The 15,937-nt window shown below is 51.1% G+C and overlaps 1 protein-coding gene across 3 annotated transcripts in view; it reads right to left on the bottom strand.

Annotated features, from left to right (window-relative positions):
* The window catches only part of CCNF (cyclin F), a 207,402-nt gene that overhangs the window by 141,871 nt on the left and 49,594 nt on the right, over positions 1 to 15,937 (bottom strand). For all 3 annotated transcript variants that reach the window (XM_030213122.1, XM_030213120.1, XM_030213121.1), the window contains exon 3: positions 8,074 to 8,180. In XM_030213122.1, coding sequence (XP_030068982.1) covers positions 8,074 to 8,180 — 107 coding nt within the window. The remainder of the gene's footprint in view (positions 1 to 8,073; positions 8,181 to 15,937) is intronic.

Here is a 15,937-nt window from a genome sequence, read left to right as displayed (position 1 = left end):
GCATAGCCAATCGTTTTCCTGAATCATGGGGAGAAGGGTGCCCAGGGAAAGCATCCTGAACTTTTCTTTGACCAGATATTTGTTCAGGGCCCTTAGGTCTAGGATGGGACGCATCCCCCCTGTTTTCTTTTCCACAAGGAAGTACCTGGAATAGAATCCCAGCCCTTCTTGCCCGGATGGCACGGGCTCGACCGCATTGGCGCTGAGAAGGAGGAGAGTTCCTCTGCAAGTACCTGCTTGCTTGTGTTGGAAGCTGTAAGACTGAGCTCCCGGTGGACAATTTGGAGGTTTGGAAGCCAAATTGAGGGCGTATCCTTGCCGGACTATTTGGAGAACCCACTGATCGGAGGTTATGAGAGGCCACCTTAGGTGAAAAGCTTTCAACCTCCCTCTGACTGGCAGGTCGCCCGGCACTGACACTTGGATGTCGGCTATGCTCTGCTGGAGCCAGTCAAAAGCTCGCCCCTTGCTTTTGCTGAGGGGCCTTGCTGAGGCGCATGCTGCTGACGAGAGCGAGCGCGCTGGGGCTTAGCCTGGGCCGCAGGCTGTCGAGAAGGAGGATTGTACCTACGCTTGCCAGAAGAGTAGGGAACAGTCTTCCTTCCCCCGAAAAATCTTCTACCTGTAGAGGTAGAGGCTGAAGGCTGCCGGCGGGAGAACTTGTCGAATGCGGTGTCCCGCTGGTGGAGCTGCTCTACCACCTGCTCGACTTTCTCTCCAAAAATATTATCCGCACGGCAAGGCGAGTCCGCAATCCGCTGCTGGATTCTATTCTCCAGGTCGGAGGCACGCAGCCATGAGAGTCTGCGCATCACCACACCTTGAGCAGCGGCCCTGGACGCAACATCAAAGGTGTCATACACCCCTCTGGCCAGGAATTTTCTGCACGCCTTCAGCTGCCTGACCACCTCCTGAAATGGCTTGGCTTGCTCAGGGGGGAGCTTGTCCACCAAGCCCGCCAACTGCCGCACATTGTTCCGCATGTGTATGCTCGTGTAGAGCTGGTAGGACTGAATCTTGGCCACGAGCATAGAAGAATGGTAGGCCTTCCTCCCAAAGGAGTCCAAGGTTCTAGAGTCCTTGCCCGGGGGCGCCGAAGCATGCTCTCTAGAACTCTTGGCCTTCTTTAGGGCCAAATCCACAACTCCAGAGTCATGAGGCAACTGGGTGCGCATCAGCTCTGGGTCCCCATGGATCCGGTACTGGGACTCGATCTTCTTGGGAATGTGGGGATTACTTAGAGGCTTGGTCCAGTTCGCCAGCAATGTCTTTTTGAGGACATGATGCATGGGTACTGTGGACGCTTCCTTAGGTGGAGAAGGATAGTCCAGGAGCTCAAACATTTCAGCCCTGGGCTCGTCCTCCACAACCACCGGGAAGGGGATGGCCGTAGACATCTCCCGGACAAAGGAAGCGAAAGACAGTCTCTCAGGAGAAAGCTGCCTTTCAGGAGAGGGAGTGGGATCAGAAGGAAGACCCTCAGACTCCTCGTCAGAGAAATATCGGATGTCCTCTTCCTCTTCCCACGAGGCCTCACCATCGGTGTCAGACACAAGTTCACGGACCTGTGTCTGCAACCGTGCCCGGCTCGACTCCGTGGAACCACGGCCACGGTGGGAGCGTCGAGAGGTAGACTCCCTCGCCCGCACCGGCGAAGCTCCCTCCGCCGACGTGGTCGGGGAGCCCTCCTGGGAGGCTACCGCACTCGGTACCGCAAGTGGCACCGATGTCGCAGACCTCACCCCGGACAATGGGCCAGCCGGCGCCTGGCTCGACGGTACCGGAGGCGCAAGCACCCCCGGTACCGGAGGGGTAGGGCGCAACAGCTCCCCCAGGATCTCTGGGAGAACCGCCCGGAGGCTCTCGTGCAGAGCGGCTGTAGAAAAAGACATGGAAGCCGATGCAGGAGTCGATGTCAGAACCTGTTCCGGGCGTGGAGGCTGTTCCGGGCTGTCCAAAGGGGAGCGCATCGACACCTCTTGAACAGAGGGCGAGCGGTCCTCTCGGTGCCGATGCTTACTGGGTGCCGACTCCCTCGGCGACCCAGAGCTCTCGGTGCCGACACGGGAAGGGGACCGGTGACGATGCTTCTTCCATTTTTTGGAGTGAAGCACGTCACCGGAGCTTCCCGGCACCGACGAGGACGTAGAATCCAACCGTCTCTTCCTCGGGGCCGAGGCCGAAGAAGGTCGGTCTCGGGGGGGGCTGTACCGCAGGAGCCCTCAGGGTAGGGGGAGACCCACCCGAAGGCTCACCGCCACCAGCAGGGGAATGGACAGCCCTCACCTGCACTCCAGACGAAGCACCACCGTCCGACGACATCAGCAGATGAGGAGGTCTCGATACCACCGATGCCGACGCAGCCCTCCGATGTCGCCCCGATGCAGAGGGTCGATGCCTCAATGCACTCGATGCAATCGGGGGCGAGGATGAAGGTCTGGGCGCCAACGACGTCGAAGCAGTCGATACTGCCGATACCGATGCTGACGAAGAGCCCGAGAACAAAACGTTCCACTGGGCTAATCTCGCTACCTGAGTCCGCTTTTGTAAAAGGGAACACAGACTACAGGCCTGAGGGCGGTGCCCAGCCCCCAAACACTGAAGACATGACGCGTGCCTGTCAGTGAGCGAGATTACCCGGGCGCACTGGGTGCACTTCTTGAAGCCGCTGGAAGACTTCGATGTCATGGGCGGAAAAATCGCGCCGGCGAGATCAAAACTCAAAATGGCGAAAATGGCACCACAAAAATAGGGGGAAGAAAAACTTCGACCGAGGCCTAAAAGGGCCTACCCCGACGAAGAAAGAAAACTTACCGGGGCAAAACTGGAAGTATGGGAAGGGAGAAAACCATAAAGGTCTCCTTCCGACACCTTTTTTTTTTTTTCAAAGAACGAAGTCGATAAACGCGAGGTCAACTTTGGGGCGCGAACGGCAAAACATGACCGTACCGAGCGCGGACAAAAGAAGACTGGCCGGCATGAGCCGGTTCGGGCGGGAAGAGGGCCGCGCATGCGCGGTGCGCGAGGACTAGCAAAGGACTTTGCTAGGAAGTGTTCCGATTGGAGGGGCTGCCGTGGACGTCACCCATCAGTGAGAACAAGCAGCCTGCTTGTCCTTGGAGAAGAATTGAATTACCTCACTCAATAGATCAAACAGAATTGGACACAAATTCTTCTAGATATAACAAACAAGCATCAATCCCTTAAAAAATTAAATACAATTTAAAATTGCTCATGTCTCATCTGTGTAATAGGAGCCTAGGACTATTCAGCTACAATGAGGTGGGTTAGACTAAAAATGTAGTCACAAGAGACATGCTTCTATTGTAGATAGCTTGAGTCCATGTTTACTGTTTCCATTGACTACAGTACAGTCACGATCATCTGACCTTCACTAATTTGACCACGCAGCACATGTGATCACTGTTGCCATTAAGCGTGCAGTTTCTTTTCCTGTTTCCCGGCTTCACATGCTGCTGGTTTAGTGTTAAGCAATACTGTATTTTAAATACAGGTATCCTATATGCCTGTCCTGTATGTAATAAAGTATGTTTTCTATGCACTTTTAAAGGGGTTACCATTGTTTTCCGTATTATCCGATTTTTCACTGGGGCCTGAATGGAGGTACCGACCTATAATGAAAGCATGCTTAAGAGGAAAGTGTGTAAGTCCACTGAAATAGTGGCATGTAATGCACACAGGAAACATTCAAAAACTGACATTACCTATTGGAATATATTTGTTGGGTTCCTTCAATTGCAAAATGTGCAGGTCTGTAATAACATCTACTCAGGGGTGGGCTCTTAGAACTAAGAGCAGCCTAGGCTTTTTTTTTTTTTTTTTTTAAAGAGGTGGGGGACAACATAAGAAGTTACTTAACCCTCCAGTGACTCAGGTATAAAAACAGATTGTGAGCCCAAGAACAGAGAAAATACCTGCATAGAACATGTAAATGCTTTGGTTGAACAAAGACGGTATATCAAGTCCATGATCCTTTCCTTTCCTAGCACACAGTTAAGAAAACTTAAAAGAAATTCACTACAATAATAAATTCTACCAAAGCCATCTCTTCTGCTCTGTTCCACTCTCGACCCGTCTTCAGCATGATCCAGTATCTTTCTCTCCAAACCCCCCCTCCCCCCACACGTCAGCCTACCTTAAAAATGATCTTCTGTTGGTCCCCAGCAGCGGTGAACATATGCTACCTGTGGTCTGCTCCAAAGCTCTCTCTCTGGCTCATTCTGCCTCCTCTGATATCACTTTTTGTTTCTGCATGGGCAGGATGGGTCAGAAGGAAAGCTTCAGACCTGGACACAGGCAGCCACTGCCAGGAACCAACAGAAGACCACTTTGAAGGGAGACTGGGGGGGGGGGGGGGGAAAGAGGGGAATTGAGAGGGGACTAATGCCAAACCCTGAGTGGTGGGAGTGGCGTGAGCTGCACACCTGCAAAGTACTACTACTAAACATTTCTAGAGCTCTACTAGGGTTACGCAGTGCTGTACAGTTTAATAAAGGACAGTCCCTGCTCAAAGGAGCTTACAATCTAAAGGACGAAATATCAAGTTGGGGCAGTCTAGAATAGAGGTATGGTGATAAGGTGCTGAAGGCGACATTGAAGAGATGGGCTTTGAGTAAGGATTTGAAGATGGGCAGGGAGGGGGCCTGGCGAATGGGCTCAGGGAGTTTATTCCAGGCATGGGATGAGGCGAGGCAGAAAGGGCAGAGCCTGGAGTTGGCGGTGAAGGGTACTGAAAGGAGGGATTTGTCTTGAGAGCGGAGGTTATGGGTAGGAACGTAGGGGGAGATGAGGGTAGAGAGGTAGGGAGGGGCTGCAGATCGAGTGCATTAGTAGGTTAGTAGGAGAAGCTTGAACTATATGCGGTACGTAATCGGAAGCCAGTGAAGTGATTTGAGAAGAGGGGGTGATATGAGTATATCGGTCCAGGCGGAAGATAAGACGTGCAGCAGAGTTCTGAACGGACTGAAGGTGGGGATAGATGGCTAAGTGTAAGGCCAGTGAGGAGTAGGTTGCAGTAGTCAAGGCGAGAGGTAATGAGAGAGTGGATGAGAGTTCGGGTGGTGTGCTCAGAGAGGAAAGGGCGAATTTTGCTAATGTTATAGAGGAAGAAGCAACAGGTCTTGGCTATCTGCTGGATATGCGCAGAGAATGAGGAGTCGAAGATGACTCCGAGGTTGTGGGCAAATGAGACGGGGAGGATGAGGGTGTTAACTGAGATAGAGAGTGGAGGGAGAGGAGAAGTGGGTTTGGGTGGGAAGACAATAAGCTTGGCCATGTTCAGTTTCAGGTGGCGGCTGGACATCCAGGCAGCAATGTCGGATAAGCAGACCGATACCTTGGCCTGGGTTTCCGCAGTGATGTCTGGTGTGGAGAGATAAAGCTGGGTGTCGTCGGCATAAAGATATTGGAAACCATGAGATGAGATCAGGGAGCCCAGGTGTAGATTGAAAAAAGAAGGGGTCCAAGGACAGATCCCCGAGGAACTCCAACAGAGAGCGGGATGGGGGTGAAGGAAGCACCATGAGAATGTACTCTGAAGGTACGGTGGGAGAGATAAGAGGAGAACCAGGAGAGGACAGAGCCCTGGAACCCAAATGAGGACAGTGTGTCAAGAAGTAAATTGTGATTGACAGTGTCAAAAGCGGCGAATAGGTCGAGGAGGATGAGAATGGAGTAGTGGCCTTTGGATTTGGCAAGGAACAGGTCATTGCAGACTTTAGATAGTGCCATTTCTGTCGAGTGTAGGGGCGAAAGCCGGATTGAAGCAGATCGAGGATGGCATGAGGGGAGAGAAAATCAAGGCAACGGCTATGAACGGCGCGGTTCAAGTATCTTGGAGAGGAAGGGTAGGAGGGAAATTGGGCAGTAGCTGGAGGGACAGGTAGGGTCAAGTGATGGTTTTTTGAGGCGTTGTGTGACTACAGCATGCTTGAAGGTGTCAGGGACAGTTGCAGTGGAGAGAGGTTGAGAATATGACAGATGGGGGGGGGATATTCCAAGGACTGCGACGGCTTGAGCTGACACTTCTGAAGGTTGACTATCCAACCCAGAGACCACAGCAGGCGCAACACCTCTTCTGTAGCCTGTACACTCTGCGTGTGACGGCGCGCGAATCAACCAGTCATCTAAATATGGGTGTACCTGAATGCCGAGCCCGTAAAAAGGCTGCGACGACCACCATAACCTTGGAAAAGCATATCATACAGCAAATCCGCCAGGTAGGCAATGAGTTCCTCAGAAGAGGAAGCCTTCTGGACCCAGGAGAAGCAAGCCTGGGCTACGTAAGAACCACAGACCGACACCTGCAGGACTAAAGAGGCTACTTCAAAGGCTGACTTCAGGGCCGCCTCCAGCTTTCGGTCCTGAGGGTCTTGAAGAGCCATTCCTCCTTCCACCGGCAAGGTGGTCTTTTTCGTGACTGCTGTGATTAAGGAATCCACCACTGGCATACGCAGGGAGTCCAAGTCCTCCGAGCATAGCAGACAAAGCCGTGACATGGCCCTCGCCACCCGGAGGCTTGATTCTGGGGTATTCCACTGTGCCTCAATGAGCACCCTCATGGCCTCATGGATATGAAATGTCTTAGATGGACCTCTGATACCGTTATTATGGAAGGGGCAGCGACCGCAGCAGGCGCCGGATCCGTCGAAGAGATGTTCAACACCTCTAATGCCCGCACTATAAAAGCAGGGAGCTCCTCCTTGCGGAATAGACGAACTGCCGTAGGTTCATCACCCGGCGACAGCACCCCATCCTCCAGTCCTTCAGGGGCAGCCTGCAGGGAGTCCCCCGAGAGCTGGCCGTCCTCTGGCTCTGAAAGACCAGAGAAATCCTCTTTCATGAGAGGAAGCTCTAAATGGTGCCTCTTAGGGAGACTCTGGGGCATGACCGGCTGGGGACTCTGAGGACCAGGCAACGGAACCTCTGAAGCTGACGACTTCAACAAAAAGGCTCTGTGCATAAGAAGCCCAAACTCTGGGGGAAAAGGTGACCCCCCCCCCCCCCATCACCGCCTCTCCTGAAGGAGTACCTGCAGCACTCACCTCCTCCCAACACTGGATTCAGTGCGGTCTGCGACCCCGCCGCCGCGGGGCAGACCGCATAGGCAGCAAAGATGGTGCCAGCTGAAGCGCGTCAGGCCTGCCAGCTGATTTCCCGCCAAAAGACGGGAAAGCGGTGGCTGAGCCTTCCCCAGCTGGCGAACGCACCAGCGGCTCCCCACTCTGCTTTCTGCCCTGGGACCCAGCCTTAGCGCACTCTTCGCACGCCCCCGACGCTGCCCTTCTGCTGCCACAGCGCAAACACAGCTTTGCCGTTTCTGACGGCGCCGACATACCCAACCCCCAAAGCGGAGCAAAACCAGCCTCCCCATGCACTCCGAATATGCTCCGGTCCAGTGCCCTTCTAATCAGCCCAAAGGAGCAGCCTGCACAAAGTGCAAACGCTTTTTTTTTTGTCACCTGAAGAGGCAGGAGAGATCTGATCCAGGCACACTCTGACTGCACGCCAATGCGCCCCAAAAGCACTGGCTAGTGAGGCTGGCAGGGGGAGGAGGGAAGGGACCTGGCCCCACCAGGTATCCCCAACCACACTAAATGGCACCTCAACCCCACAAGAAGACTCAACACCCCCCGAGGGAACGGGATAGGAGTCAGATTAATCTGGAGCTGCACAGATATGTCCCTCCACCTGCTACATAGAGAGAATACTGAGATTGAGCTGGCTGCACAGGACCACATATACCAATCTCAGAGTTCTCTATCGTCATCTGCTGGTTGAGGGACATAACCCACAAGTCTCTGGATTGATCTGGGGACACAATGGAATACTGATATCAAGGTAGTGAATTAATAAGCATAGGTACCAATCATTCTATTAAACATAAGAACAAGTATATAACTAAAAGATCCGATACATCTGGTGTGAACTTTGTCAAGTAGAAATACAAAATGAATAAGTTTCTCATTCACACAGATTAATGATGTAAAAATACGCACCTTACTACAAAATGTAAAATTACATTCAAAAATGTTTGCTCATCACAGCTATTACCTTTCAAAGAGACTTAGGTTGTCCAGAGAAGGCCAAGCATCTTGAAAACATGCACAGGCCCAAACACTAGTGTGATTATCTACAAGATATTTAAAGTGAGAGTGCACCTGGAAAATAAAAAGCATCAAAATAGTTAGGACAAACTAGATCACTTGGATGCAAGTCTACAAGATACATCAAACATTTAGAACTAGGAACGATTAAAGCAGCTACTTTTATTAGAAGAAAACAAAAAAGTCATGGCATGCCACTGCAGCTGGTGTTCTTTGTGTGCTAGCCCCACGACACCTCCCCAGGTATTCACGACACTAGTGTGTTGTAATACATTGGTTGAGAACCGCTGGTCTAGAGGTTTCCTCTTCACCCATTAGCTGATAACTTTAAAAGCGGTAACTATGCTAGTCCAGCAACGAGCTCCAGAGCTTAACTATTCTTTAAGTGAAAAATATTTCCTCCCATTTGTTTTACATGGAAACACTTTTAGGAAATATTTTTTTGTACTCAAAGAATAGTTAAGCTCTGGAACTTGCTGCTGGAGGATGTAGTAACAGCGGTTAATGTATCTGGGTTTAAAAAAAGGTTTGGAGGAAATGTCCATAGTTTGTTATGGAGATTGACAAGGGGAAGCCACTGCTTGACCCAGGATTGGTAGCATGGAATGTTGCGACTAATTGGATTTGTGCCAGGTACTTGTGACCTGGATTGGCCACTGTTGGAAGCAGGATACTGAGCTAGATAGACCATTGGTCTGATCCAGGTTATTATATTGTTGTAGTCTGATATAACAAAGAATGACAGGCAGGTAGCACTTTATAGACAGATTTATTCAGGCATGAGCTTTTGAGAACCAGAGCCTACTTCATCAGATGGGCCAGTGGACTGTCCTTAAAAGTTTATGCTTTAATTGGTTCTCAAAACAGTATCCAGTGCACACCCAGTCAGATGGGTTTTCACGACATCCACAATGAATATGCACAAGACAGATTTGCATTCATTGCCTCCTTTATATGCAACTCTAACTTCTGCACATTAATCAGGATATCCACAATGAGTCTGGTGTGCCCTGGGCTGAGAAACACTGACCTATAAAGGTGCCACATGCCTATCATTTTTTACTCATTAGCTGAGGCACTCTTCATAGAAAATACACCCTTGTTCCTGATACAGTTCAAGGTGACTGGTAGCCACTTGGGTTGGCTGATGCGAGCCTCTAATTTCAGGTAAACAACTTGACATCATAGTTTCACAATTTACAATATTCCCATACACTGGCAGGACCACCACATGTTTCAAGTTATTGGAGAGCTCCCTCAAAGTACAGAAATATGAAATTAGTGGGGGGGGGGGGGGGGGGGGGGGGGTTCCTGAAAATCATTTTCTGGTCCTTCCAACTCAGCAGGTCATATAGGACCCCAAGAAATCTCCCAAAATCCAACAGTACTAAGCACCCCAATCTTGGGTTCAAGAGAACATCTATGTGCTAGAAATTAATCAATATTTTGTGCAATTGTATTTTATTTTTATGTTTTGTCGTAGTTTTTCTCGTTACCAAATATGACTCACTTGACTGCACCCCAACCCCCTAGGATGCCAAGTTTGTTTCCGGTAATGTGATTTGCTGCCTTATCCTCCATCTTCTGACCCCTGAGATGCTAAGGTGACATTCCTCATTACTTACAAATTGCTGCCTCTAGCATGTGCCAAAACAGCACACTTAAGCTGCATGTTATGCTTACTGTGCTCCTTTACATGCCTCTTGAGCAAGCCTTATTTAGCTTTTAGCGTCCTTTTTCTATTCATTCTTCAGATGTCAGAGTCAAAAAAAAAAACAAAAACAAGTGATATCACTCATCCATCTCAGGCTGGTCCCACACAAGACCTACTGTTAAGATGCCTCTGCCCTACCTCTATGAACTCCTGAAATGTGCAAAATCAAGTATTCAGCTCACCACCAACTTCTGGTAGGACTTTTCAACATTAGATCCTCAAAGATCAAATGCCCTTTAGTTCTGATCTACTCTCTCTCCATCGACTTATTGATAACTAGTGGAACCCAGCCCGTTTCCTCAGCAATGAAACAGGCCCTAGAAAGGTTCTCTTGTAAGCAATTTTTTGTCTCTCCCTTGCCCTCCCCTCCATGTCCAGCGATTCTGCCCTTCCCTCCCCTCCATGTCTAGCGATTCTCCTCTTCCCGGCCTTCCCATCCATGTCCCGCGATTCTCTTCTCTTGTGTTCTCCTCACATCCCATCCATGTCCATCGATTCTGCTCTGCCCTCCCCTCGATGTGCCGCGATTCTCTCTTCCTTTGTACCTCATCGTTTTCTGGCTGGCCTGGCTGGCTTCCCTTCCGTTGGTAACATCCTGACGTCAGCTCGCCAGCATTCCCTTCTCTCTCACTGTTCCGCCCTCTGACGTCATTATGTTTTGATGTGAGGGCGGGGTGGTGAGGGGGAATGGAACTCTGGAGGCTGGCTGACGTCATGAGATATTACGAACCCAGGCAGCCATACAGCGATGGAACGTTGGAGGTGCAAATTATTATATAGGACTAGTAAAAAAAGGCCTGTTTCTGGCTCAAATGAAACAGGCGCTAGCAAGGTTTTCCGCGGAGTGTGTATGTTTTTGAGAGTGTCTGTGAGTGACTGTGAGAGAGAGAGTGAATGTGCAATTGTGTGTGTGACAGAGTGAGAGTGGGTGCGAGTGTGTCTGTGTGTATGTGAGAATGAGTGTGTGCGAGTGCGTATGTGAGACAGTGAGTGTCCTCCCCCCTCAGGTCTGAGGACCCCCCTTCCCCCCCTCTCTGTGGTCTTAGGGTCCCCCCTCTCCTCCCCCCCTCCATAGTTTACCTTCCAAAGACTCAATCCCGGTTACCTGTGCCAATGAAGGGAAAATTAGGTTCTTACCTTGGTAATTTTCTTTCCTTTAGTCATAGCAGATGAAGCCATTACGTATGGGTTATGTCCATCAACCAGCAGGGGAGATAGAGAGCACAAACTTTCACAGTGCCCTCTTGGCCAGCTAGCTCCACTGCCTCTTCAGTATTTGAAGCTTCCAAAGCAGTATGGCAAACCGCAATGGGAATCACAAGAGCTTTCCTCACAGCGAACGATGGCCCATCACAAGGGCATGAACTCATAAAGGAGGGAATGCACATCCTCCTGGAGGGAATAAACTCATCCTCCTTATTGTATAAGTGGAGGGGAACACGCGCCTCCTGGAGGGAATCACACATCCTCCCAACACACTGGAGGGAATGAACTCATCCTCCTATTTATAGAACTGGAGGGGAACACACGCGCCTCCTGGAGAGAATCAACACATCCTCCAAAAAAAAAAAAACATGCAGGAGGGAATGAACACATCCTCCTAAATTTAAACTGAACATGAATCCTGAAGATTGTTTTCCAACTTTCTCCCAAGGAAGGAACTTCAGGAAATTAGAACAGAACCTGAAAAACAGATTCACAGCATACAGACAATCATACAGGGAGGGCTCATGGCTTCATCTGCTATGACTAAAGGAAAGAAAATTATCACGGTAAGAACCTAATTTTCCCTTCCTTGTCATCAAGCAGATGAAGCCATTACGTATGGGATGTAACAAAGCAATCCCTAGATAGGGTGGGAACAAGCCACACCACGCGCTAGCACTTGTGCACCAAAACGCGCATCCCTCCTGGCAGCCACATCCAGCCTGTAATATCGGGCAAAGGAGAGCTTAGAAGCCCATGTTGCTGCACTGCATATCTCTTGAAGAGAGAGTGCTCCAGTTTCAGCCCAAGAGGAAGAAATCGCTCTAGTAGAATGTGCCTTAAAGGCTACAGGCGGAACCCTGCCGGCCAGCAGATAAGCTGAAAAGATAGTTTCTTTGAGCCAGCGGGCAATAGTGGCTTTAGACGCTGGAGACCCTCTGCGAGAACCGGATAGCAAAACAAACAGATGATCAGAAGTCCTGAAAGAGTTAGTAACTCGCAGATACTGCAGCAGAGTCCTGCGCACATCCAAAAGGTGCAGCTGCCCAAAAGATTCTGGAAACTCTTCCTCTGAAAAAGAGGGCAAGAATATAGGCTGGTTTAAGTGAAAGGCTGAAACCACCTTAGGCATAAAGGAAGGCACGGTCCGAACCGTGACTCCGGACTCTGAAAATTGCAGAAATGGGTCTCTACAGGACAGCGCCTGGAGCTCTGACACCCGTCTCGCCGAGGTAATGGCCACCAGAAAAACGGCCTTCAGTGTCTTTCTCCGATGCTCGCCGAAGCGGCTCAAAAGGAGATGCCTGCAGGGTTTTCAAAACTAGCCCCAGGTTCTAAGCTGGACAGGATGCTCGCACTGGAGGTCGGAGCCGAAGCACCCCTCTAAGAAACCGTGCCACATCTGGGTGAGCAGCCAAAGACACGCCTTCCACCTTACCACGAAGGGAGGCCAACGCTGCCACCTGCACCCGCAGGGAATTATAGGCCAGGACTTTTTGTACACCTTCCTGCAAAAAGTCCAGAATCGGCGAGACAGGAGCCCGCATTGGAACAATGGCTCTGGAAGCACACCAAGACTCAAACAGGCACCAAATCCTGGCATAAGCCACGGAAGTGGACCGCTTGCGGGCTTGCAGGGGAGTGGAAATAACTTTATTGGAATAACCTTTATCCCTCAATTGCGCCCTCTCAATAGCCATGCCGTAAGACCAAAGCGGCCGGCGTCCTCCATGGCTACCGGTCCCTGAGTCAACAGGTTCGGTACCAGAGGTAACGGCAGAGGAGCCTCCAGGAGCATCTGTCGGAGGTCTGCATACCAAGGTCTCCTTGGCCAATCCGGGGCGATGAGGACCACTTCTCCTGGGTGCAGCCGAATCCGCAAGAGCAGGCGCCCTATCAAGGGCCATGGGGGAAACACATAAAGTAGACCCGGAGGCCAGGGTTGCGCCAAGGCACCCAACCCCGCCGAGCGAGGATCTCTCCGTCTGCTGAAGAAGCACGGGACTTTGGTATTGGCACTTGTCGCCATTAGATCCATCACGGGCTTGCCCCATTTGGCACAGATCTGCAGGAATACTTCGTCTGCCAGATTCCATTCTGCTGGATCGATCTGATGCCTGCTCAGATAATCGGCCTGCACATTGCTCTGACCTGCAATATGAGCTGCCGACAGACACTGAAGATGCAGCTCGGTCCAGTGGCAAATCAGTTCGGCCTGCGCGGCTAGTGCTCTGCACCTTGTTCCGCCTTGTCGATTTATATAGGCCACCGTTGTCGTGTTGTCCAACATCACTCTGACAGCCAATCCTTCCAGGGTCACTTGAAAGGCCAGAAGCGCCTGAAACACCGCTTTCAACTCTAGGCGGTTGATGGACCACTCCGACTCCTCGGGTGTCCATAGACCCTGGGCATGCTTCCCCTTGCAGTGTGCGCCCCAGCCATTTGTTTAGCCGAAGCTCTGACAAGGTCATAAAGGGCATCAACCAGAAAGGACAAGGCCGCCTCCATCCGCGGAGCCACATCCAAGAAGGGCTCCGCTCCATTTCCGGGCTGAGCCACTGCCTGTTGCAGCCAAGCTAGGCAGGCTCTCACAGCATAACAGCTGCATGCAGACGCCCGAACAGTGAGACCTGCAATTTCAAAGGACCGTTTCAACGCTGTTTCCAGCCTACGGTCTTGAACATCCTTCAGGGCAACACCTCCTTCAACAGGGAGGGTAGTTCTTTGTCACCGCAGTGACTAGGGCATCCACTGTAGGCATTTGAAAACGAGCCATATGTCCCTCACGCAGAGGGTATAACTGCCCCATAGCCCTGGAAACTTTCAAAGGTCCCTCGGGGTCAGCCCACTGAGCCGAAACAAGCTCTAGGATGGAGTCATGCAAAGGGAAGGCCCGAGCAGCTTTCTTGGTACTAGCCATCCTGGGATTACCCGAGGAGGCCATGCCACTGTCAGGATCTTCAATCGAGAGGGCCTGCAGGGTATCTGAAATAAGCGCTGGCAGCTCATCATGGTGGAAAATCCTCACCGCGGAGGGATCATCCAGATCCTGTGGTAAATCCGCACCTGACTCTGGTTCCTCAGACGAAGAACGTCTGTCAGAGTTCTACGAATCCTCACACCCCGACCACGGGGGGGGGAAGGTGCACCATAATCTGAAGGGGAATTAGCCCTTCTGCGCTTATCTTTAGGCCAAGCATCCGGGAAAAAAGCCTCACTGGGCAGTCCCAGGCCACAATCCATCGGGGGGGGGGGGGGGCAATCAGAGGAGCCTCAGGCGACCCTTGAGGAAGGGCTCTTTTCATCATGTATGCTTTATGTAGCAAAAGCACAAAATCCGGGGAGAAAATCTCACCCTGGGCACCCAAATCCTGTCCGGTGCTAGCCACTCCTGAAATAACCTCATCTCGAGGTGCCCCACCCGGCTCAGGTCTCTCCGTGTCCACGGAGGCCGCGCCATGCGGTGTAAGCAAAATGGCGCCCGCTGCCAGCTCAGAGCGGGAAGAAACATCGCTCGCCATGCTCGGGCCGGCTCCTACGCCAATACAGCATGATTTACAGAGCCCTGCTGCTGATTTGCGCTTGCCACAAGTGGAACAGTGCTTTACATTGTCCGCAGCCATCGCTGAAAAACGGCGGTAAAATCCAAAATGGCGGTTTCGCGCCAAAATCGCCCCGATCGCGGGCCCACCCCGGAGGAGTTGGAAAACACTCTTACCTCAAAGGATCTAGTGTACAACTACGATCCTGCTGAAAATCAGGTCAAAAACCTGTTCCAGCGTCTCTGCGTTTAAAAACGCGACGTGACTTTTTTTTTTTTTTTAAGCTGTGAGGAAAGCAGAGGTATTGAAGACTCCAGAGGCTCAGATGAGTGGGAAAGGCAGGGAAAGGGCAAACCTATATGCCTGCATCCACTGTTGGTGGGTAAGGACAGGGAAAGCAAGGCAATATGTCCACATCCACAGAGGTATGGGTAAGGCAGGGAAAGGGCTAACCTATGTGCCTTTAAAGTGAAGCTGCTATAGCCTCCAACACCCCGGTTAACAACTGGCAAGCCAGGAACCACCTCCCGGCAGATTTTTCTGGAGCTCGATGCAGCCACCCTGCTAAGGGAGATAGAGAATACTGAAGAGGCAGTGGAGCTAGCTGGCCAAGAGGGCACTGTGAAAGTTTGAGTGCTCTCTATCTCCCCTGCTGGTTGATGGACATAACCCATACGTAATGGCTTCATCTGCTTGATGACAAGGAATCTTCCTATTTTGCAGCAGCCTATAAGTGGAGTTCTTTGTCCAGCTGGCTAGTCCCTTGAACAGGTTTTGCTAACTATTCTGCTTTTACTGCCTAATAAATTTACTGAGAAGTGTATGCCTTTACATCAAAGTCTTCTCTTAAAAATACAATATAAGCTTCGTCTGTGGGACTCTCGGTGCTCCTCGGATCACTCCCACTGTACCTCCGCTTGCGGCTTAGTGCTGTGGTGTCGGCGTCTCCGTCCAGGCTCCCGTGGTGTGGTTTGGGTCCCAGCTGCCTCTCCTTATGCTTTGCGGAGCAGTGCCGATCGGTCACGGGGTGCTCCGAATCGCGTTCACGCGTCATGGGTTTGACGTCACATTTCATCGAGCGATGCGATTTGCTGTCAGTGCTCCGCCCTCGACATCCCATTGTGACGCGAGGGCGGGGCAGACACTCATGGAGAAAAAGCGATCTACACAACTACAAATTTAGAACGTTGGGAGACTTGAGGCTTCATTAGAACGTTGGAGGTGTGTTTTATATAGAGAGATGTGGCTCAAAATAGCAAGAACTCATTTCTTACACAAGGTAGCTTACATTTCCCATTTATTTTGTACAATCATCCTTTGCAAAGCTGGTGTTGCAGTTTTTGTACATA

This window comes from Microcaecilia unicolor, chromosome 8, assembly GCF_901765095.1.
Source record: "Microcaecilia unicolor chromosome 8, aMicUni1.1, whole genome shotgun sequence".
Classification (NCBI taxonomy): Eukaryota; Metazoa; Chordata; class Amphibia; order Gymnophiona; family Siphonopidae; genus Microcaecilia; species Microcaecilia unicolor.
This window is presented reverse-complemented; position numbering and strand designations above follow the sequence as displayed.